The 24,780-nt window shown below is 37.1% G+C and overlaps 1 protein-coding gene across 5 annotated transcripts in view; it reads right to left on the reverse strand.

The window, feature by feature from the left end:
- Window positions 1-24,780, reverse strand: part of CEP192 (centrosomal protein 192) — a 159,794-nt gene that overhangs the window by 116,494 nt on the left and 18,520 nt on the right. For 2 of the 5 annotated variants that reach the window (XM_041767448.1, XM_041767440.1), the window contains exons 6-10: window positions 22,501-22,553; window positions 20,201-20,321; window positions 4,539-4,684; window positions 3,306-3,450; window positions 2,729-2,862 (exon numbers count right to left, since the gene is read on the reverse strand). In XM_041767448.1, coding sequence (XP_041623382.1) covers window positions 2,729-2,862; window positions 3,306-3,450; window positions 4,539-4,684; window positions 20,201-20,321; window positions 22,501-22,553 — 599 coding nt within the window. Of the gene's footprint in view, window positions 1-2,728; window positions 2,863-3,305; window positions 3,451-4,538; window positions 4,688-20,200; window positions 20,322-22,500; window positions 22,554-24,780 lie in introns of all 5 variants that reach the window. The other 3 variants (XM_041767443.1, XM_041767437.1, XM_041767454.1) reach the window with 2 other exon arrangements.

Raw genomic sequence — 24,780 nt, forward strand, 5'->3', positions numbered from 1 at the left:
GAGGCAAAAATTAAGATAATTTTTTCCCCAGATAAAAGCTAGGAAGTTTGTTTTTTTGTTTTTTTTCCATTTATATGTGGATCTTTGTTTTTATACTGTACAGAACTGTAAATGTATTTCTCTTATGATTCCCTTAATAACTTTACTTTCTTTACTGTAAATATATAACATATATAACATACAAAAGATTTGTTTATCACTACTTATATTATCAGTAAAGCTTCCAGTCAATAGTAGACTATTACTATTATACTATATTACTATTACAGTAAATTTTGGGAACTCAAAATTAGTAACTTATAATTTTTGAATTCCTTAGATGTAATTAAGGAAAATGGGCTGCTAATCTTGCCAAAAGGACAGAATGTTGTCACCTCATGGTAACACAAACTACATGACCTTATCATATGGGAAAAATAAGACTGTTCATGAAATAATGTAACACACATTACGGCTGACCCACAGGTAGGAATTCCCCCTCAACCAAGCAAAAAAGCTTTAATGGAAGTGCTTATTCCACACTGTCTGGAAGCTCAGCAGACAGAGGCCAGTTCTCACCATCCCTCCATACTCGATGCCCTCCTTCAAGCACAGCTGAAGGCTTCAGGGCTTTGTGTTCCTGGGGCCTAAATGTTCCTCCAGAATCTGGCTATTTCCGTTATGTTTCATGAAGGAAGATTATCTTTGTGTGACCTACAATACCAAGTACCATATACCTATCACCAAGAAGGTACCAAGGATTTTTTGTTAAAATGGCCTGACCAAGATACCAAGCAATTTGTGAGTAATTTGTGAATATTCAACAATATTAAAACTATTGGTTTTTAACAAGTAATTGCTAATTAGAAAAATAATTCTAACAGAACAAGGTCATTAGCCTAAAATTAAATATCCGTGGACAGACAGACATAAAATTTATCAAATATGACATTTTGACAAAGTCAAGATTAACAAACACTGTCTCCTTTTTTCTCATTGGTTTCCTCTAATCAGCTGAGGGCTGGACTATTAACTAAATATATTAGAATTATAACTCCTCACTTTCAGAGGACTATACATAAGACGAGGTGTCCATAGCACTGTTCTAGAAGAAAAAAATCCATGAACTCTGAACACTTGTTCCAGTTACCTGAGGCAAGAGGCTTTGCCCTGTATTTGTACATAACTGGTTCTTTGGATGAGTCCAAGAAATTTTTGAAGCTGCTGACTAGGCAACTTCTGGATAAGTAAAATATTCCTATATATAATAAAGTACTATACTGTAGAATACAATCTGTGGAAATAAAAAAAAAAGAATACAATCTGTGTAATAAGAATTCAGAAAAATAAATGTAGTCTAGAGTTACTGAAAAGTAATCAGGGACTTTATGAAAGATTGGAAAGATGATCATAATCTGGATCAAGGAAGAAAGAAAACAAAATAGGAATAGGGATTTGTAGAAATTTGTAGAAATAGAAATTTGTAGAAATATTAGAGAAAAACAGATTAATATGAGGCCAAGTTATAAAGCATTTTAAGGATTATTAACTTGAAACAATGAGGCATAGGGAATATTTATATATATTATATACATTAAAGGCTATTGTAACAAGATTAACCTGGTGTTGACAAATATAACAGAATAGTAAAAATACTTGAGATGGCACCATAAATCACACATGAGATAGTAAAGCATCTTGAACTTGAACAATAGTAAAGGAAACAAACAGGAAACAATAAACCGAAGACACATTCCTGAGAACACATTGAAAGAAATTTTGTTTTTTTGGGCAGCCCGGGTGGCTCAGCGGTTTAGCACCGCCTTCAGCCCAGGGCATGATCCTGGAGACCTGGGATCGAGTCCCAAGTCAGGCTTCCTGCATGGAGCCTGCTTCTCCCTCTGCCTGTGTCTCTGCCTCTCTGTCTCTCATGAATAAATAAATTAAAAATCTTAAGAAAAAGAAAAAAGAAATTTCGGTTTTCTGAGCTTCACTGTCTTTAAATTGACAATCCCATCATTACTTACTGCCTTAATCACTCAAAGGATTACTATGAAGAGGAGTAACTATTTCTACATATACCAACACAGACAGACTCTCTAAATTAAAAGTCATCATGGAATCCTAAGACATACATTTACTTTTGAAAAGGTGATGAAGAATTGGTGAGAGTCAGAAATAACTACCAAGTTTGAAGTGTAGGAATAACAGACAGAAAACCAAGAATGGAAAACATGCTTGAGCAAAGTTAAAAATGAACAGTTTGCCTTTTTATTTAATGTTCTGATACTAAGCTGAAGAACTTTTCAAATGAATGATCTAAATGCAGGTCAAGAAACACTTAAATTTAAGAAAATGTGTATAGGGCAGCCCCAGTGGCTCAGCGGTTTGGCGCCGCCTTCAACCCAGGGTGGGATCCTGGAGACCTAGGATCGAGTCCCATGTCGGGCTCCCTGCATGGAGCCCGCTTCTCCCTTTATCTGTGTCTCTGCCTCTTTCTCTCTCTCTCTGTCTCTCATGAATGAATAAATAAAATCTTTAAAAAAAAAGTATATAATTGTATATTTAATATAATCTTAGTGATCTCAAAGATACATACACACACATAGAAACTATTATCAGTAGGGAAGCTTTAATACTTTTTATACATTTTCCAGAATCAACAGTTGTTGCTTTGAAAAAAAAAATACTGACACAAAAGACTTTATCCTTTTCATAGAAAATCTGAAGAAAATGCATATAAACTTACTCTGCCATGATGTGGGACAATGCCCTTCAAACTGTCTTCCCTTTCGTTCTCTTGTTCAATTCCCCGAGTACTAGAAGAAAGTGATAATACACCACCTACGTGCCTTCTACTATCTTCAGTATCTATAAAATTACCTGAAAAAAACAACAACAACAAAAAAAAAAACAGAGCAATGTCAAAGTCTCAGTAATATAACTGCTTCTTGCCACTCAAGTTTATGCAAACCTAGTATTTAGCAATCATATGACAAATACAGCAATTTGCATATAAGAAAAAGTAACCATCAGTAAGTGCAACAAACTTTGACCACACAGAGAATTTTTAATTCTCAAATGTCTGAATAAAATACACTCATTCGTAATAAGCAACGCATGCAATATACACTACAGTATGTCTAATACTACTAAGGTATTCTTTTGAAAGGTTTTAGACTGTTTAAAAATCTGAAGGAATACAATGGTTAATACAGGTTACATTATACCAAAGAAATTAATTCTTTAATTTAATTAATTAATTGAAGAGAAAAGGCAAAATCAAACAGAATTTAAGAACAGTCAAGTCATATTTCAATACTTACTGATCCCAGGCAGACAAACAACATGGCCTACTTCAGACTCTTTGTGGGTTGTTTCAGAACTTCCTGAAGAGTGTGAGCCATCAGAAATCGGAGAGCTGTTATTTTCTGCTTGAGACTTATAGTTTAAACTACCATTTTCATTTGCCTGTTGAAAAAATAGATGTATTGATTTTTTAAATTATAACCATTTTTAGGGGAGAAACATAAGAAACAGAGAATGACTTCTTGACAAAACGATGCCAGGCAATTAATGTAGAAAGAATTGGAAATATCACCATTATAACCACCATAGAAATAACTGTTTCTAGAAGGCTTCAGCAATGATACTAAATCCAGTTTGTGAAAGGTTCTTCGGGAACAGAAAGTTCACATGGCCTTAATGCACCATTCCCCAGATTACTCATAGATAACAAAGGAAAAAAGAAAGGCACCTACAGAAGGAGATATCTACCCAATACCACATTAACCAAGATTATCAAATACAACTTCATCAATAGCGGGACGAACAGATGTCTAGATCTGTCTAGACAAAAGCACACAATATCCTTATGTTTAATCTTTATCTGTTTGTAATAAAAATGCTTTATATGAATTCTTGCCAAAATCTTTTATTAGGAGGGGAAAAAAGCAATGAGATACACCTAGCTTATTGGCCATTTTACAAAAACTTCAATGACATGAAGAACTACTCTAAATTGAAATACTAAAGAAACAGGACAACCAGATGCAACTGTAATCCTTGATTAAATCCTAGATCAAAAACAATAAAAGTAAAGGACATTTTGGAGACAATCGGATAAATGTGAATACAGACTGCATATTCATTTACATTACTATATCAAACTTAGTAATACAATTGAGATTATACAGGAAAATAGCTTTATTTGCAGGAGAAAATGTCAAAGTATCATAGTGAAATGTCAAAATACTTGCAAATTCCTCTTAAATGATACACAAAAAAAGTATTCATGGAAGGACAAAGAAAACAAAGATGGTCAATTGTTAACAACTGGTTAATCTGGATGAGGGGCATACACACATTCACTGTGATATTCTTCAATTTTTCTGCAGAGGAAGGAAAAGGAAGAAGCAGCAAGAAAGGATGGGTAAGGTATTTCTTATCACTTTCTATCTTGAAAAACAGATCAAAGAAAACCAAAAGTTTATGTTTTATGAGACCAGTAATAGTTTTCTAAAGTCAAATTTCTGAAAAACCATAAAATTGGAACATACCTGACATGAATCACTTGTAGGTAATTTAAAATCATTTTCTGGAGGTTCCTGTCCTAGGTCTTCATATATCATTCCTGGAATAGCTAGTTGCTCAAAATAAGCCTCTAAATGTTCATCATAAAACTCTTCATCATCAATATCATCATCTACTAGTAAAATGGAAAAAAAAAAAAAAAGGAAACATTTTAAAGTACTGACTCAACAATAAACGTTATTTAACCAAAATGTTGATAAAAGCCTTCTGAGGAAGAAAGCAGAACAGGAGGTCCCTAAGCTCACCTCGCTATAGGGATACACCTAGATAACACTCACCTAAGTGTGAAAACCCAGAAAAGGATCAAAGACTGGCAGAACAAATACTCCACAGCTAAACGTGGAAAAAAGGCCACATCAAGGAGGTTAGGAAGGGCAGAGACACGGTCAGAAGCTAAATGAAACCATAGGATAGTCTGCAAAAGGGAGGGACTCCAAAGGTGAAGAGAGGGGAAACAGACCCTCATACCAGGCACCCCAGACACAAGGAAGACAAACCCCCATGACATTTGGCTTTGAAAACCAGAGGGGCCAAATTTCACAAATTCATACAATTACTCGGGCATAACACCTGGAACTTTAAAAAAAAAAAAAAATCAGTGGGCTTGGCTCTGGCAGAGCTGAAAGGGCAAGAGGAAATGGAGTCCTTATCTTTAAAGAGACAACACAACAAACAACCCCAGAGATACAACATAGAAATAGCAGTTTGAAAACCACTGAAGGTATGTGGGAGGGAGATTTGTTATCTAATTTTGGGGCATGTGCTAGAGGAGCAGGGATCTCTGGGAGACTTCAGGAACAAAGGAGCTGGCAGGTACCATTTCCCTTCCCTAACCCCCAGCCTAAATACACAAACACCTCTGGGGACCAGTAGGGCAAAGACACTCAGTAGCACACTCAGTGTGCTAACAGTGCACACTGCCACACATTCTGCTACAGACACACCCCTTCCAATATGCTCCTGGTCAGAACTGATCCAAAATAGTGCCACAAGCTTAGCACTATGCAAGCAGTCCTGACAAGGTCCAGCGCCACTCCAAAGTGACTTTTGCTCCAAAGAGGGAGAAAGATCACCACACACATATCAAGACTGGTTCCAGCAGTAGACTGAGGACAGATAGCTGACTTTTTTTTTAAGTAATTTTTTGTTGTTGTTAAAGATTTTTATTTATTTATTCATGAGAGACACAGACAAAAGGAGAGAGAGAGAGGCAGAGACACAGGCAGAGGGAGAAGTGGGCTCTATGCAGGGAGTCCGATGCAGGACTCAATCCTGGGTCTCCAGGATCACACCCTGGGCTGAAGGCAGCGCTAAACCTCTGGGCCACCAGGGCTGCCCCAGATAGCTGATCTGATTGCAGACCTCACCCACCAGTGAAACCTTCTCAGGGGACAATGCACAGAAAGTGCCTACAATAGCTCTGGTAAACATCTGGTCTGACTCAACTTAAGCCCAAGCAGCCCAGACTGCCCCATTACAACACAAGGACCATATCCTGTCCACAACAGAAAAAGAGAAACTCTGCAGATGACTGCACCGAAGGCAAAAGCAGTTCAGCCATAACAGCAGGGCACACACAACACACACAAGATACCTCTTAAGCACCAGGTTCTGGAAAACAGGAGAAGTTGCACAGAAGGGCACTACAAGACCTCTTCTTCCTAAGACCACCACTTTAAGAGCAGGAGATGTAGCTGTCATACCACATAGAAACAGAGTCAGACAAAAGAAGACGACAGAGGAATATGTCCTAAATGAAAGAACAAACTCAAAGCAACAGAATTCCTATAAAGAATTTAAAGTAATGGTCATAAAGATATGCAGTAGACTAAAGAGTAAAAGACATCAGGAAACCCTTAACAAGGAGATAGAAAACATAAAAGAGCCAAAGATAAACAATTTAATGACTAAAATCAAAAATATATTGAATGAATAGATGGAATACATAGACAAGATAAAGCAGAGGAATGGATTAGCAACCTGGAAGGCAGGGTAATAGAAAACAATCAAGCTGAACATAAGAGAAAAATTAGTAATAGAAAAGTGAAAATAGGAGCAGCTGAGTGGCTCAGTTAGTTGGTTAAGTGTCTGCCTTCAGTTCAGGTCAGGATCCCAGAGTCCCAGGATCCAGCCCCAATTCAGACTCCCTGCTTAGAAGGGAGCCTGCTTCTTCCACTCCCTCAAATAAATAAATAAAATCTTAAAAAAAAAAAAATAAGTGAAAATAGACTTAGAGAACACAGCAACACCATCAAATGTATTAACATTCACATTACAGGAATCCCAAAAGGGGAAAAAGAGAGAAGAGGGGGCAGAAAATCTATTTGAAGACATAATAGCTGAAAACATCCCAAATCTGGGGAAGGAAACAGAAATCCAGATCCAGAAGGCACAAAGAGCCCCCAAAAAAATCAAATCAAGGAGGTATGTGCCAAGACACATAGCAATCAAAATGGCAAAAAAAAAAAAAAAAAAAAAAAAGTGATAGAGAATTCTAAAAGCAGCAAGAGTGTTGAGGTGCCCGGGTGGCTCAGTCTGTTAAGCATCCGACTCTTGATCTCCTATCTCAGCTCAGTTCTCAATTTCAGGGCCATGAATTTAAGCCTCATGTTGGGCTCCATGCCTTAAGTAGATATAAAATAAAAATAAAAATAAAAAGCAGCAAGCAAAAACAGTTACATACAAGGAAAACCCTAAAAAGCTATTCGATTTTTCAGCAGAATTTTGCAGGCCAAAGGGACTAGCATGATATATTCAATGTGCTGAAAGGAAAAAACAGTAGAGAATACTCTATCCAGCAAGGCTATCATTCAGAATAGAAAGAGAGACAAAGGGGCACCTGGGTGGCTCAGTGGTTGAGTATCTGCCTTTGGCTCAGGGCATGATCTCAGGGTCATGGGACTGAGTCCCACACTAGGCTCCCACAGGGTGCCTGCTTCTCCCTTTATGTCTCTGCCTCTCTGTCTCTCATGAATAAATAAAATCTTTAAAAAGAGAGAAAGAGGGATCCCTGGGTGGCACAGCAGTTTGGCACCTGCCTTTGGCCCAGGGCGCGATCCTGGAGACCCGGGATGGAATCCCACATCGGGCTCCCAGTGCATGGAGCCTGCTTCTCCCTCTGCCTATGTCTCTGCCTCTCTCTCTCTCTCTCTCTCTGTGACTATCATAAATAAATAAAAATTAAAAAAAATTTTTTTTAAAAGAAACACACACACACACACACACAGTTTTCCCAAACAAAATATAAAGGACTTCAAGACCACTAAACTAGCCCTAAAAGAAACGTTAAAAGGCAATTCTTTAAGAAGAAAGATAAGTAGGAGTAAGAAAAGTAGGAAGCACAAAACAGACTATAAAACAAGGAGTGTAACAACAGACAATGGACAATACATAAAGGAGATAATCCAACAGATTTAACAAATATATACGCACCCACCATGGGAAGAACCAAATACAGCAATCAACTGATAACAAATATGCAAAATCTAATGAAGAATAACACAGTAACAATAAGAGACTTTAACACCCCACTTATAGCAATGGACAAATCAACAGTTACTTTGAATGACACACTGGACCAAATGGATCTACGGATAAATTTAGAACATTCCACCTTAAAACATCTTAATACTTTGTAAGCACAAAATATTCTCCAGAATAGATAACATTTTAGGCCACAAAACTAGTCTTAACAAATTAAAAAAGACTGAATGCATCTTTTCTGACCACAAGGCTATGTATGAAACTAGAAATCAAACACAAGAAACCATCTGGAAAGAACACAAATACACAGAAGTTAAATAAAATGATACTAAGAAATGAATGGGTCAACCAAGAAATCAAAAAGGAAATAAAAACATACATGAACAAATGAAAATGAAAACACAACAGTCCAAAATCTTTGGGATGCAGCAAAAGCTGTTCTAAGGAGTAACAACTTTATAACAACACAGACCTATCTTAAGAAGCAAGAAAAATCTCAAATAAACAACCTAACCTTACAAATTAAGGAGCTAGGAAAGGAGAACAAACAAAACCCAGGACCAGTAGAAGGAAAGAAATAATAGAGTAGAAATAAAGGAAATAGAAACTAAAAAAAACAATAGAAGAAACCAGAAGCTGATTCTTTGAAAAGATCAATAAAATTGATAAATCTTAGCAGTATTCATTTGAGAGAGAGGGAAAGAGAGAGAACACACAAAATCAGGAATGAAAAAAAGAGAAAAACTGAAAGAAATACAAAGGATTATAAGAGAATATTATGACATGCCAAAAAACTGCGACAACCAAGAAGAAATGGATAAATTCATAGAAACATAACCTTCCAAAAGTCCATCAGGGAAAAAAAAAAAAAAAAGAAATCTGAACATACTGATTACCAGCAAAGAAATTGAATCGGTAATCAAAAAGCACCCAACCAAACTCTAGGACCAGACAGCTTCACAGGTGAATTCTACCAAAATTTAAAGAAAAGTTAGTATCTATTCTTCTCAAACTATTTCAAAAATTAAAATGGGAAAGAAAGCTCCCAAATTCATTCTATCATTACCCTGACACCAAAATCAAATAAAAACACTACAAAAAAAGAACTACAGGTCAAGATGTCTGATGAATAGAGATGCAAAAATCCTCAACAAAATATGAGCAAACTGAACCCAACAATACATAAAAAAAAAAAAAAAAAAAAAAAAAAAAATCACTCATCACAATCAAGTGAGGTTTATTCCTGGGATGCAAGAGTGGGTTGAAATTCACAAACAACATGAAACATCACATTAACAAGAAAAAGGATAAAAACCATATGAACACTTCAATAGATGCAGAAAAAGCATGTGACAAAATACAGCATCCATTCATGGTAAAAACCCTCCACAAAGTAGGTTTAGAGGGAACCTACCTCAACATAATAAAGGCCAAATATGAAAAGCAGAAAGCAAACATCATACTCAATGGGGGAAAACTATTAAGAGCTCTCCCCCAAGGTCAGGAACAAGACAAAATGTCCACTCACCACTTCTACTCAACATAGTACTAAAAGTCCTAGCCACGGCAATCAGACAAAAAATAAGAAATAAAAGGAACCCAAATTGGTAAGGAAGAAGTAAAACTTTTACTATTTGCAGATGACATGATGCCATATATAGGCTATCCTAAAGACTCTAAAAAATAATAATAATAATAAACCCACAAAAAACAAAAAACAAAACCTACTAGAATTGATAAATTCAGTAAGACTATAGAATACAAAAATCGATGTCAGAAATCCATTGCGTATCTATACACTAATAATGAAGTAGCAGAAAGAAAAATTAAAAATCCCATTTACAATTGCAGCAAAAATAATAAAATACCAGGGAATAATGTAGCCAAGGAGGTGAATGACTTGTATTCCGAAAACTAAGAGACTGATGAAAGAAATTGAAGACAACACAAGCAAATGGAAAGATATTCATACTCATGAACTTGAAGAACACACACTGTTAACATGTGTACATGAGCAAAAGCAACGTATAGATTTAATGCAATCCCTATGAAAAATCAAAATACCAACAGTACTTTTCACAGAGGTAAGGATAAACAATCCTAAAATTTGTAAGGAACCACAAAAGTCCCCCAAGAGCCAAAGCAATCTTGAAAAATAACAAAACCAGAGGTATCATAACAATACATACAACAAAGCTGTTGTAATCAAAATAAAATGGTACTGGCACAAAAATAAACACATAGATCAAGAGGAACAGAAAAGAAAGCCCAGAAACAAACCCACAATTATATGGTCAATTATTCTTCAACATATGAGCTAAAAATACACAATGGAAAAGATCTCTTCACCAAATGGTGTTAGGAAAACTGGATAGCAACATGCAAAACAATGAAACTGAACCGCTTTCTTACACCAAACACACACACAAAAAAACTCAAAATGGATTAAGGACCTAATGTGAGACCTGAAACCATTAAAAATCGTAGAAGAGAACAAAGGCAGTAACTCTGATATCGGCCATAACATTTTTGTACCAATGTCTCCTGAGCCAAGGGAAATAAAAGCAAAAATAAACTATTGGGACTATATCAGAATAAAAAGCTTCTGAACAGCAAAAGAAACAATCAACAAAATGTCTGATAAAGGGTTCTTATCTAAAGTATATGAAGAACTACTCTAACACCAAAAAACAAAATAATCCAATTTTTTAAAATGGGCAAGATGACATGAACATACATTTCTGCAAAAAAGACATACAGATGGCCAACAGACACATGAAAAGATGCTCAACATCAATCATCAGGTAAACACAAATCAAAACCACAATGAGATGTCACTTCATACTGTCAGAATAGCTAAAGTAAAAAACCACAAGAAACCAACAAGAAATACTGAGTATCGATGTTTAAGAAAAATATGCAGCCAAGAACACTTCATCCAGCAAGGCTGTAATTCAAAACAGAAGTAGAGATAAAAAGCTTCCAGGACAAACAGAAACTAAAAGAATTTGGAATCACTAAATAAGCCCTGCTAGAAATATTAAAGGAGATCCTTTAAGCAAAGGGAGATCCCAAAAGTAACAAAGACAAGAAAAGAACAGAGACAGTGACTTTACAAGTAATACAATAGTACTAAATTCATATCTTTAAAAAAACATATCCTATTTATTTGATAGAGAAAGAGAAAGTGCCCACAAAAGAGGGAGGAATAGAGTCTCTACTGAGCAGGAAGCCCAATAAAGGGCCTGATCCCAGGATTCCAAGACCATGACCTGAGCTGAAGGCAGAAGCTAACTAAACTGAGCTAATCAAGCACCCCTAAATTCATATCTTTTAATATTTAAGGTAAACAGATTAAATGCCCCAATCAACACACAAAGGATACCAGACTGGATAAAAAAGCAAGACCCACTGATAGGCTGCTTATAAGAGACTCATTTGAGATTGAAAGACACCTCCAGATTGGAAAGTAGAGGGAGTGGAAAACCATTTATCATGCTAAGAGACATCAAAAGAAACCTAGAGTAGTAATCCTTATATCAGACAAATTAGATTTTAAACCTAAGACTGTAATAAGTGATGAGGAAAGATGCTATATCATAATTAAAGGGTCCATCCAACCCAAAGTTCTAACAATTGCAAATATTTATGCCACTAACATGGGAGCAGCCAAATATATAAACCAATTAATAACAAAATTAAAGAAATACATTGATAATAATACAAAAGTAGGAGACCTTAACACTCCACTCTCTCTTCAATGGACAGGTCACCTAAAAGAAGATAAACAAGGGCTTTGAATGACACACTGGACCAGATGGACTTCATAGACACATTCAGAGCATTCTTTTTTTTTAAGATTTTATTTATTCATCAGAGACACAGACAGAGAGAGAGAGAGACTGGCAGAGACACAGGCAGAGGGAGATGCAGGCTCCCTGCGAGGAGCCTGATGTAGGACTGAATTCCAGGACTCCGGGATCACGCCCTGAGTTGAAGGCAGATGCTCAATCACTGAGCCACCCACGTGTCCCTATTCAGAGCATTCTATCATAAAGCAACAGAATACACATTCTTTGTGAGTGCACACAGAACATTCTCCAGAATAGAGCACATACTGGGTCAAAATCAGGTCTCAACTAGTACCAAAAGATTGGTATCAATCCCTGCATATTTTCAGACCACAGTGCTTTGAAACAACTCAAAATCAGAAGAGGAAATTTGGAAAGAACTCAAATACATGGAGGCTAGAGAGCATCTTACTGAAGAATGAAAGGGTCAACCAGGAAATTAAAGAATTTTAAAAACTCATGGAAGCAAATGAAAATAACACAACTATTCAATACCTTCAGGATGCAGAAAAGGCAGTCCTAAGAAGGAGGTAATACAAGCCTTTCTCAAGAAACAAGAAGGTCTCAAATATACAACCTAACCTTATACCTAAAGGAGGTAGAGAAAGAACAGCAAATAAACCCTAAACCCAGCAGGAGAAGAGAAATAATAAATTAGAGCAGAAATCAATGAAACAGAAGCCAAAAGAACCGTAGACAAGATCACAAGACTGGGAGCTTGAAAAGAATAAAGATGGATAACCTTCTGATCAAAAAGACTTACCAAAAAGAAAAGGACCTAAATAAGTAAAATTACGAATGAGAGAGGAAAACACCAAAGAAATACAATTCTAAGAACATATTATGAGCAACTAAATGCCAACAAAGTAGGCAATCTGGAAGAAATGGATGCATTCCTAGAAACATAACTACCACAATTGAAACAGAAGAAACAGAATACCTGAATAGACCCATAATCAGCAAAGAAATTGAAGCAGTCATCAAAAAATAAAGAACGAACAAGAGTCCAGGGCCAGATGGCTTCCCAGGAAAATTCTACCAAACATCTAAAGAAGAAATAATACATATTCTTCTGAATGTTTCAAAAATAGAGATGGAAGGACAAGTTCCAAACTCTTTTTCTAAAACCAGTATTACCTTGATCCCAAAACCAGAAAAATCCCACAAAAAAGAGAATTATAGACCAATATCCCTGATGAACATGGATGCAGAATTTCTCACCAAACAACTAGCTAACAGGATCCAACAGTATATTAAAAGGATTATTCACCATGACCAAGTGGGATTTATTCCTCGGCTGCAAGAGTTGTTCAACATCTGCAAATCAATCAATGTGATACATCGCATCATAAAAGGAAGGACAGGAACCATATGATCCTCTCAATAGATGCAGAAAAAGCATGTAACAAAGTACAGCATCCTTTCTTGATTAAAACTCCACAGTTTAATGACCAAGTGGGATTTATCCCCGGGAAGCAAGGCTGGTTCAACACTCATAAAACAATCAATGTGATAGATCATATCAACAAGAGACAAAACAACAACCATATGATCCTCTCAATAGATGTAGAGAAAGCATTTGACAAAATACAGCATCCATTCTTGATCAAAACTCTTCAGAGTGTAGGGAGAGAGGGAACATTCCTCAGCAACTTAAAAGCCATCTACGAAAAGCCCACAGCAATTATCATTCTCAATGGGGGAAACACTGGGAGCTTTTCCCCTAATATCAGGAACACAATAGGGATGTCCACTCTCACCACTGCTTCTCAACATAGTACTAGAAGTCCTAGCCTCAGGAATCAGGCAACAAAAATAAATAAAAGGCATTCAAATTGGCAAAGAAAAAGTCAAACTCTCCCTCTTTGCAGATGACAGGACACTGTACATAGAAAACCCAGAAGACTCCACCCCAAGATTGCTAGAACTCATACAGCAATTCGGCAGTGTGGCAGGATACAAAATCAATACCCAGAAATCAGTGGCATTTCTATACACTGACAAGGAGACTGAAGAAAGAGAAATTAAGGAGTCAATCCCATTTACAACCAAAAACCCAAAAGCATAAGATACCTAGGAATAAACCTAACCAAAGAGGCTAAGGATCTATATCCTAAAAACTACAGAACACTTCTGAAAGAAATTGAGGAAGACATAGAGATGGAAAAAAATTCCATGCTTATGGATAGGAAGAATTAATATTGTGGAAAAGTCTATGCTACCCAGGGCAACTTACACCCTATCAAAATACCATGGACTTTCTTCAGAGAGTTGAAACAAATCATCTTGAGATTTGTATGGAATCAGAAAAGACTGCTAATGTCCAGGGGAATACTGAAAAAGAAAACCAATGCCAAGAGAATCACAATGCCAGATTTCAAGCTGTACTACAAAGCTGTGATCATCAAGACAGTATGGTACTGGCACAAAAACAGACACATAGATGAATGGAACAGAGAACCCAGAAATGGGCCCCCAACTCGATGGTCAACTAATATTTGACAAAACAGGACAGAATATCCACTGGAAAAAGGACAGTCTCTTCAATAAATGGTGCTGGGAAAATTGGACAGCCACATGTGGAAGAATGAAACTAGACCATTCTCTTACACCAGACACAAAGATAAACTCAAAATTGATGCAAGATCTAAATGTGAGACAAGAATCCATCAAAATCCTGGAGGAGAACACAGGCAACACCCTTTTTGAATTTGGCCACAGCAACTTCTTGCAAGATACATCTATGAAGGCAAGGGAAACTAAAGCAAAAATGAATTATTAGGACTTAAGATAAAAAGCTTCTGCACAGCAAAATAAACGGTCAACAAAACTAAAAGACAACCTACAGAATGGGAGAAGATATTTGCAAATGACAGATCAGATAAAGGGCTAGTATCCAAGATCTATAAAGAACTTACTGAATTCAACAGCAAAGAAACAAAAAATCCAATCATGAAATAGGCAAATGACATGAACAGAAATTTCACAGAGGAAGACATAGACATGGCCAACAAGCACATGAGAAAATGCTCCGCATCACTTGCCATCAGGGAAATACAAATCAAAACCACAATGAGATCCCACCTCACACCAGTGAGAATGGGGAAAATTAACAAGACAAGAAACCACAAATGTTGGAGAGATGTGGAGAAAGGGAAACCCTCTTCCACTGTTGGTGGGAATGTGAACTGGTGCAGTCACTCTAGAAAACTGTGTGAGGTTCCTCAAAGAGTTAAAACTGGAGCTACCCTATGATTGCACTGCTGGGGATTTACCCCAAAGATACAGATGCAGTGAAATGGCAGGACACTGCACCCCAATGTTTCTAGCAGCAATGTCCACAATAGCCAAACTGTGGAAGGAGCCTCAGTGTCCATCGAAAGATGAATGGATAAAGAAGATGTGGTCTATATATACAATGGAATATTACTCAGCCATTAGCAACGATGAATACCCACCTTTAACGTGGACAGAACTGGAGGGTATGATGCTGAGTGAAGTAAGTCAATCGGAGAAGGACAAACATTATATGGTCTCATTCATTTGGGGAATATAAAAGATAGTGAAAAGGAATAAAGGGGAAAGGAGAGAAAATGAGTGGGAAATATCAGTGAGGTGACAGAACATGAGAGACTCCTAACTCTGGGAAACGAACAAGGGATAGTGGAAGGAGAGGTGGGTGGGGGGATGGGGTGACTGGGTGACGGGCACTGAGTGGGGCACTTGATGGGATGAGCACTGGGTGTTATGCTATATGTTGGCAAACTGAACTCCAATTAAAAAAAATACCAAAAAATAAAAATATACAAAAAATACACAATAAAAAAATATACTCCACAGTGTAGGGATAGAGGGAAAATACTGCAATATCATAAAAGCCATCAAGGGAAAGTCCACAGCGAATATCATTCTCAATGGGGAAAAACTGAGAGCCTTTCCCCTAAGGCAGGAACACGACAGAAATGTCCACTCTCACCACTGTTGTTCAACATAGTACTAGAAGTCCTAACCTCAGCATCAGACAACAAAAAGAAATAAAAGGCACCCAAATCGGCAAAGTCATCACTCTTTGCATATGACTTAACATTCTACATGGAAAACCCCAAAGACTCCACCTCCAAATTGCTAGAAATCATTCAGGAATTCAGCAAAGTGGCAGGATACAAAAATCAATGCACAGAAATCAGTGGCATTTCTATACATATCATTAGACAGAAGAAAAATTAAAGAGTTGATCCCATTTACAATTGCACCCAAAACCATAAGATACCTACGAGTAAACCTAACCAAAGAAGCAAAGGACCTGTATGCAGCAAACTATAGAACACTCATGAAAGAAATTGAGGAAGATACAAAGGAAAAACATTCCATGGTCAGAACAAAGATTGTTAAAATGTCTATGCTACTTAGAATAATCTATACTTTCAATGCAATTCCTATCAAAATACCTTCAACTTTTTTCACAGAGATGGAACAAACAATCCTAAAATTTGTATGGAAATAGAAAAGACCCCAAATAGCCAAAGGAATGTTGAAAAAGAAAACCAAAGCTGGTGGCATCAGAATTCCAGACTTCCAGCTGTATTACAGAGCTCTCATCATCAAGACAGTATGGTATTGGCACAACCACAGACACAAAGATCAATGGACCAGAACATACACAGAAATGGAGCCTCAACTCTATGGTCAATCATCTTCAACAAAGCAGCAAAAAATATCTAATGGAAAAAAGTCTCTTCAACAAATGGTGCTGGGAAAATTGGGCAGCCACATGCAGAACAACACTGGACCACTTTCTTACACTGTACAAAAAAATACTCAAAATTGATGAAAAAAAGACAAAAATCCATCAAAATACTAAAGGACATAGGCAGCAACTCCTACAGACATCGGCCACTGCAACTTTTTGCTAGATACATCTCCAAAGGCATTTTGTCTACAAAGACAAAAATGAACTATCATCAAGATAAAAAATTAAAAGACAACCGACAGAATGGGAAAAGATATTTGCACATGTCCTATCAGATAAAGGGCTAGTATCCAAAATCTATGAAGAACTTATCAAGCTCAACACCCAAAGAATAATCCAATTGAGCAATGGGTGGAAGACATGAACAGGCATTTCTCCAAAGACAGACACATGGCCAACAGACACGTGAAAAAATGCTCAACATCACTTGCCATCAGGGAAATACAAATCAAAACCACAATGAGATACCACCTTTCACCAGTCAGAATGGCTAAAATTAACAAGTCAGGAAACAACAGAGGTTGGCAAGGATGTGGAGAAAGGGGAACCCTCTTGCACTGTTGGTGAGAATGCAAGCTGGTGCAGCCACTCTGGAAAACAATGTGTAGGTTCCTCAAAAAGTGGAAAAGAGGTACCCTAAAACCCTGCCATTGCACCACTAGGTATTTACCCCAAATATAAAAGTGTAGTTATCTGAAGAGGCACCTGCATCCCAATGTTTATAGCAGTAGCATCCACAATAGCCAAACTATGGAAAGAGCCCAGATGTCAGATGTCCATCAACAGATGAATGTATAAAAATGTGGTGTGTGTGTATACACACACACACACACACACACACACACATACATACACACACGTACATACAATGGAATCCTTCTCATTCATCAAAATTGAAATCTTGCCATTTGCAAAGACATGGATGGATCTAGAGGATATTACGCTGAGTGAAATAAATCAATCAGAGAAAGAACTGTCGTATGATCTCACTCATATGTGGAATTTAACAAAACAGAGGATCATAGGAGAAGAGAGAAAAAATGAAGACAAAATCAGAGAGGGAGACAAACTATAAGAGACTTAATCACAGGAAACAAACTGAGGAGGGGCGGGGGTGGGGGAAATAGGGTAACTGGGTAATGAACATTAAGGAGGGCACATGATGTAATGAGCACTGGGTGTTCTAGAAGACTGATAAACCACAGAACTCTACCTCTGAAACTAATAATACGCTATGTAAGTTAGCTGATTTTTTAAAAAACTTTAATTAAAAAAAATGAGAAAAATATAAGCAAAAATTTTAACCCAATCAAAAAAAAACCCAAAACATATACAAATAGTATTTTTTTTTTTTTACAAACAGTAATTCAAAGGGCTATATGCACACTCCTATGTTTACTGCCTCATTATTTACAACAGCCTAACTATGGAAACAGCTCAAGTGTCTATCCATTGATGAATGGATACCAAAGATGTGGTCCACACACCCACAGGAATACTACCCATAAAAGAAAATAAAATCCTGGGCCACTTAGGTAGCTTAGGTAGTTAAGCATCTGCTTTCAGCTCAGGTCATGATCTGACTGGGCTCCTACTCAGTGGAGAGTCTGCTTCTTCCTCTATCCCTTTACCCTTCTTGCACTGCCTCTTTCTCCCAAATAAATAATAAAAATCCTTTGTAAAAAAAAAATTAATATAAAAAAAGAATAAAATGTTGCCATTTTGAACAACATTGATCAAGCTAGAATCTATTATGCTAAGTGAAATAAGGTAATCACAGAAAGAACTACCATATGACTCTATTCCTATGTGAAATTTAAAAACAAAACAAACAAGCTAAGGGGAAAACAAAGTGAAAGGGGGACAAACTGAGAAACAGACTTTTAATTCCAGAGAACAAACTGATGGTCACCAGAGGGAAGGGTGGTGGGAAGCCATGAAATAGGTAATGTAGAGCACACTTCTCATGATAAACAGAAGTAAGGCACAAAACTGATTAAATCACTCTATTGCATACCTGAAAGTAATATAACACTGTATGTTAACTATACTGGAATTAAAATAAAAAAAAAAAAGTCAATAAAACACATGGGTCAACAGTCCATGTAAATTTAACATCCATGTAATGAAAAAACTATTCATAACTTCAGTCTATAAATCATTATGAGCCTTCTAATACAAACTAAATATTTAATCTTCTTTGAGAGAATAGCACAGAAAAAAATTCTGGCATATGGCAAAAGTTAGAATGAATGTGGCATCAAAGATCAGTGGGAAAAGCATAGGTCCTTAGAAAACAGTGTGCCAGTGGGTAACTATCAAAAAGGGACAGATAAGCCTGTAACAGGAGAAGTAAAAAAATATTCTTGGTGAGTTAATGATTAAGTATAAAATGAAACTTCAAACAATACCTGATATTGAGAAAGAAGCAACTAAGGAAAAAATATATAGCAAAGTTGAATACCAAGAGATACGAAAAAAATTACTCAACTCCCATCAAAACCAAAAAGTTGTAAATAAACAAAACACTACCAGTGGTTTTTAGTGTTCTAACATCCAGTCCAGCAAAGCCAGGATAAATACTAGGACTCTCAAGCACTAGTAACAGTAATGTAATTTGTCACTGCCTTTTCAAGAGGTTAATTTTGCAGTCAGCATTAAGAGCCTTAAAAATGCTCATAATTTTTTACTTAGGTATTTCACCTCTAAAAACCTCGCCTACTAAAACAAAGATCTGTCTGAATTTAATGATTCCTTATTCACAATTCCATAATCCAAATATACCTAAAAACTTTGGTAGCAAAACCTATCCTGAATTTATAATTTTTTTTTCTGAATTTATAATTTTTATTTATCCCACTCAGCTCATCAGCCTGGCCTTCAAACCTGTCATTAATTTGGTCCCTTCCTACTCTTCTGAGTTTACTTCCCAAAATAGCCTTCTACAAGTACTTAAACATGCCACACAAAACCACAAGAGTTTGGCTATTCTCCAATCATGGCCTAAAAGGCCTCCACCTAGGGCCTTTATTGAAGTCCTGAAAAACACTTCTCTTCCTAAATATATGTTAAGGCCTATCATGGGTATTTTCAAGAAAAAGGAAAAATTGCATCCCCTTTTAATAAAGCTTCACAGATACCTTCCTCAATCAGAACTTGTCACCCTCCTAGGATTCCTGCACAAATTGTTCTGTTGAGAAACACTTACTGTAGTCAGAGGGTTAGCTGTGCATCAATTTTCTTACTTGGCAGACCTTTCAGAGGCCAAGTATTTCACTGTACCCCCAATTTTTTAATATAGTGCTTTATACTCTGTATCCTAATGATAACAAACTGAGGGATGAGCATAATCTTATCAGGTTTCATAATAAACTTTAAAAAGTTACATCACTCAACAGAAGCAGCCATCTGAGTGCTGGTAGGGAGCAGTGAAAGGAGAAAACAAAGAAATCAAAAGCTGGCAAAGTAACTACTGAAACAAAGACGTAGGAAGATGTGGCATAGCCAGGTAAGGACTAGGAAAACACAAGTCACTTTACAGTACCAGAAGAATCCTCCAAGCTTCTCAGTGATGGAAGTCTCTCATTTTCTAATAAACTAGTGTGGCTTAAGTCACTGTGTGGATTCTTGTCTTCAAAAGGTCTTCCAGCATGAGGAACAACAATCTACAAGAAATAAAATGCAAGTAACAGAAGCAAACTCACTACTCTGAAGACGCCAGTACAAGGTTGCAAAAAGGACCCTAATGTGCTCAGTATTTGTAATTCACAACTTAGGCAACAAAGGTCTACCTGTTTTATGTGTATCAGTAACTCTCCTTGACCCCCATGCCACCTTCCTCTCCTGATCCACTCACTGAGACATTAGTAAAATTTAATATCTCATATTGTATGCACAAGCTCAAAAGACCTAGTCATATAGTTAGTATGCTAATACCCAACTGAATTTGAACAATACAAGGCTTGGGGTAGGAAGTGAAGGTAACAGCCAAGTTGGACTCTGCAACTTACGATGGCATTGCTGAGTTTCCTGTTCCTCAACCCAGGGACCACATAACCCTAAGGGCACACAGCAGTTTATTAAGGGCATTCAAGGCCCAGAATAAAAGAGAACATTGCCTTCTATGTGTCAATTTTATTTCACAATCATATTAAATAGATGTCAGACATTGCCATCTTTAAAATTAGATTTATGCTCACCAACACACACACACACACACACACACACACACACACACACACACGTCAAATGCAGTAATAGCTCCCTCTGGTCTATGTTTTCTAACATTTTTTTCCCCTCTTGCTCTTACTTTATCATCTCCCTTTTATCAAGTATCTCATGTTTCTATACTTGCTTTGCTGCTTTCCAGTGTTATGGTCCCTCCCTTACTATCAGTGGCTTTTATTTTTTATTTATTTTTTTTTTAATTTTTTTAAAAATTTATTTATGATAGTCACAGAGAGAGAGAGAGAGAGAGAGAGAGGCAGAGACACAGGCAGAGGGAGAAGCAGGCTCCATGCACCGGGAGCCCGATGTGAGATTCGATCCCGGGTCTCCAGGATCGCGCCCTGGGCCAAAGGCAGGCGCCAAACCACTGCGCCACCCAGGGATCCCCCTATCAGTGGCTTTTAATACTTTTTGGAAGTCAATTCTTCAGCCATCCTAAAAAAACAAATTTCCTACCATGAAGATAAGTTATGTTCTTTCCCTTGAGAAACTATGGCATTCTAAATGTTCAAGAAATCATGCTTTCTGACTTAACTTCAATTTGAGTACACCTGAATTTCCTTTAAAAGGCACCTCTCAAATTTGAAAGTTTGTTAATACAAGTAGCAAGTGTATAGAGCAGGGGTCAGCAAACATTTTCTGTAGAGTCAGCTAGCAAGATTTCGGGTTTTGTCTGCCTTACAGTCTCTGTCACAAATTCTCAACTCGGCTATCATAGCACAAAGCAGCCCTAAACAATACAGAAACAAATGGGTATGGCTGTGTTCCAACAAAACTTTACAGAATTGGGCAGATCGGATTTGGACAATAAGGTACAGATTGCCAACCTGTAGCACAGAGAAATAACTCTGTTATTTTCTGTATTTTCTGTTAACTCTGACCTTTTTGTTTATAAAATATAAATACAAGACTCCAGACTTGAAATTCCTGCCAATGGTTTGTGTTGGACACGAACTACTGCTCTGCTAAGCATCTTTTCCTTTGAGGAGCTCATCTCTTTTTACATTGTGTGGACCTGGGGGGGTTGTCAGCTGCACTCCAATCTGTGTGTAAACACACACAGAAGCAGCCTGAGTCCAGGCTCAACAAACAGTATTTTATTCCAACTTACCCCTTGAAACAGTGACTTACATAGAGAAGAACATAGGACCCTAGTGAGCTCATTATAGTTGTCATCCTTTTCTTTCTTTTTTTTTTAATTTACTCTCAAAGGAAGATCACAATCTTCTTTTTTTATCACGAATATTAAGAATGTAGCCTTGGATTGCCCACAAGTGAAGATACCTCTTAATCAATTACTGAGTACCAACCATGTGCCAGGCACCCAAGATAAAATACATGAAACAGAGAGAAACCCTTTCCCTCCCAGAGCCATTATTCTAGAGGCAGCCAGCAAGGGGTGAAGTAGAGCAAAGGTGGCAAAGTCCTGATGACACATGGAACCCTGGACCAGGACTGCTCTCATGTCCTGGTTACTTGAAGCAGTAACATGGATTTCTGCTATTTAAAGTACAAGACTTTAACTAATATTACTACTATCTAACACCTGCATCTGTGAAACAGGACCTTGTACTCTCTCAATAACACTCCAGAAATTGATAACATATGAAAGATTACCTTGTTGTCCTTTTTCTTCAACCATGATTGCAAACAAACATCAACAGGTGAATCTGTTTGAGAAAAAAATTATTTTATCAACTAAATACCCAACAATCCCTAAAAATATCAAATTAATGAACTAAACATATTTTCCCGTTAAGCAGAATAGAGCACTTTTATTTTTTTTATTTTATTTTTTTTTAAACAATTTTTTTTTATTATTTATTTATGATAGTCATACAGAGAAAGAGAGAGAGAGGCAGAGACACAGGCAGAGGGAGAAGCAGGCTCCATGCACCGGGAGCCTAACGTGGGATTCGATCCCGGGTTTCCAGGATCGCGCCCTGGGCCAAAGGCAGGCGCCAAACCGCTGCGCCACCCAGGGATCCCTAGAGCACTTTTAAATGATAGTATAGGAACTTACCACTGGTCAGTTAAACTGTCAGGGTTGGGAAGTATGAAAAATTATACATGTGCCACCCTCCCTTCCAAAAAAACTTGACTATGAATCAAGACTTTAAAGCTAACTTTTGCTTTATAGAGGGAAAAGAAAAACAAGAAAAATGACAGCCATGCCTAAGCATATAGACAAATCCAAATCATGGGACAATTTACAGGATGACAAATCATGAGACAATCTACAGGTGACTGACCAAGCTTTTTTCACAGGCACTGACTTAGGACATACAATAAATAATATACCATAAGATAATCTTCTCTGGACTCCAAGCAAACCAACCCAGATAATTAGTAAAATGAATATGGACTAGAGTGCTATATGATAATAAAAGAACTGTTAAGTATGTTAGCAATATTAACGGAACTGTGGGGGCAGCCCCAGTGGCTCAGTGGTTTAGCACCACCTTCAGCCTAGGGTGTGATCCTGGAGACCCGGGATCGAGTCCCACATCAAGCTCCCTGCATGTAGCCTGCTTCTCCCTCTGCCTGTGTTTCTGCCTCTTTCTCTATGTCTGTTATGAGTGAATAAATAAATTCTTAAAAAAAAAAAAAAAAAAAATAACTGTGGTTATATAAGCAAATGTCTGTATTTTTAGAGGTGCATACTAAAATATCTAGGAATAAAATGAATTAGGAATTTTAAAATACCAGAAAAAAGTAATAAAAAAAAACCAGAAGGGATAAAGCAAGTATGAAGTAAATCTTATACTAACTGACATTGTGGGTAAGTAGGAGTTTTTTTTAAAGAAATAAAATTTGCCTAGCGTGAAATCACCACCCCCCCTAAAGCATACAATTCAGTGGTTTTTAGTATATTCTCAAGGTTTTATTTTCATTACTCCAGAAAGAAACACTGTACCACTAGCAGTCACTCCCCACTCTCCCCTTCCCCTGGGGACCACTAATCTACTGACTCTATGGATTTTGTTGATTCAGTCTACAGATGTCTGTGAATGAGTCTTACAACACATGGCTTTTTCTTCTAAAGATTTATTTATTCATTCATTCATTCATTCATTCATTTATTCATTCATTCAGAGAGAGAGAGAGAGAGAGGCAGAGACACAAGAAGAGGGAGAAGCAGGCTCCACACAGGAAGCCCGACGTGGGACTCGATCCCGGGTCTCCAAGATCACACCCCAGGCTGCAGGCAGCGCTAAACTGCTGCGCCACTGGGGCTGCCCAACACATGGCCTTTTGTATCTGTCTTCCTTCACTTAGCTTAATGTTTTCAAAATTCATCCATATTACAGTACATATCAATACTTCATTCCTTTTTATGGCTCAGTAATACTCCACTGTATGGACACACTATATATTGTTTATCCAGTCATCAGTTGATGGAAATTTGAGTTGTTCCCACTCTTTTGCTATTGTGATTACTGCTGCGATGAATATTCATGTTCAAGGATTTGGTTGGACATATTTCCCATTTCTCTTGGGTATACACTTAGTACTAGAACTGCTGGCTAATATGACAGTGCTACATTTAAAGTTTTGAAGAACTGTCAAAATACTTTCAAAGCAACTACATCATTTTACATGCCCACCAGCACCAGATGAGAGTTTTAATTTCTCCATATCCTCACCAACACTTGCTATTTTCCATCTCCTTGATTATCCCTATTATAGTAGGTGCAAAGTAATTATCTCATGGTTTTGATGTGTATTTCCCTGATGACTAAAGATGTTAAAATCATTTCATGTGTTCATTGGCCATTTTCTTTAGACAAATGTCCATTGAAATCCTTTGTCCGTTATACAGTATTGGTTTTTGGTCTTTTTGTTTTATTGAATTGTAAGACATGTATTCTGGATGCCAGTCCCTTACCATATATG

The sequence above is a fragment of the Vulpes lagopus genome, chromosome 1, assembly GCF_018345385.1.
Source record: "Vulpes lagopus strain Blue_001 chromosome 1, ASM1834538v1, whole genome shotgun sequence".
NCBI lineage: Eukaryota > Metazoa > Chordata > Mammalia > Carnivora > Canidae > Vulpes > Vulpes lagopus.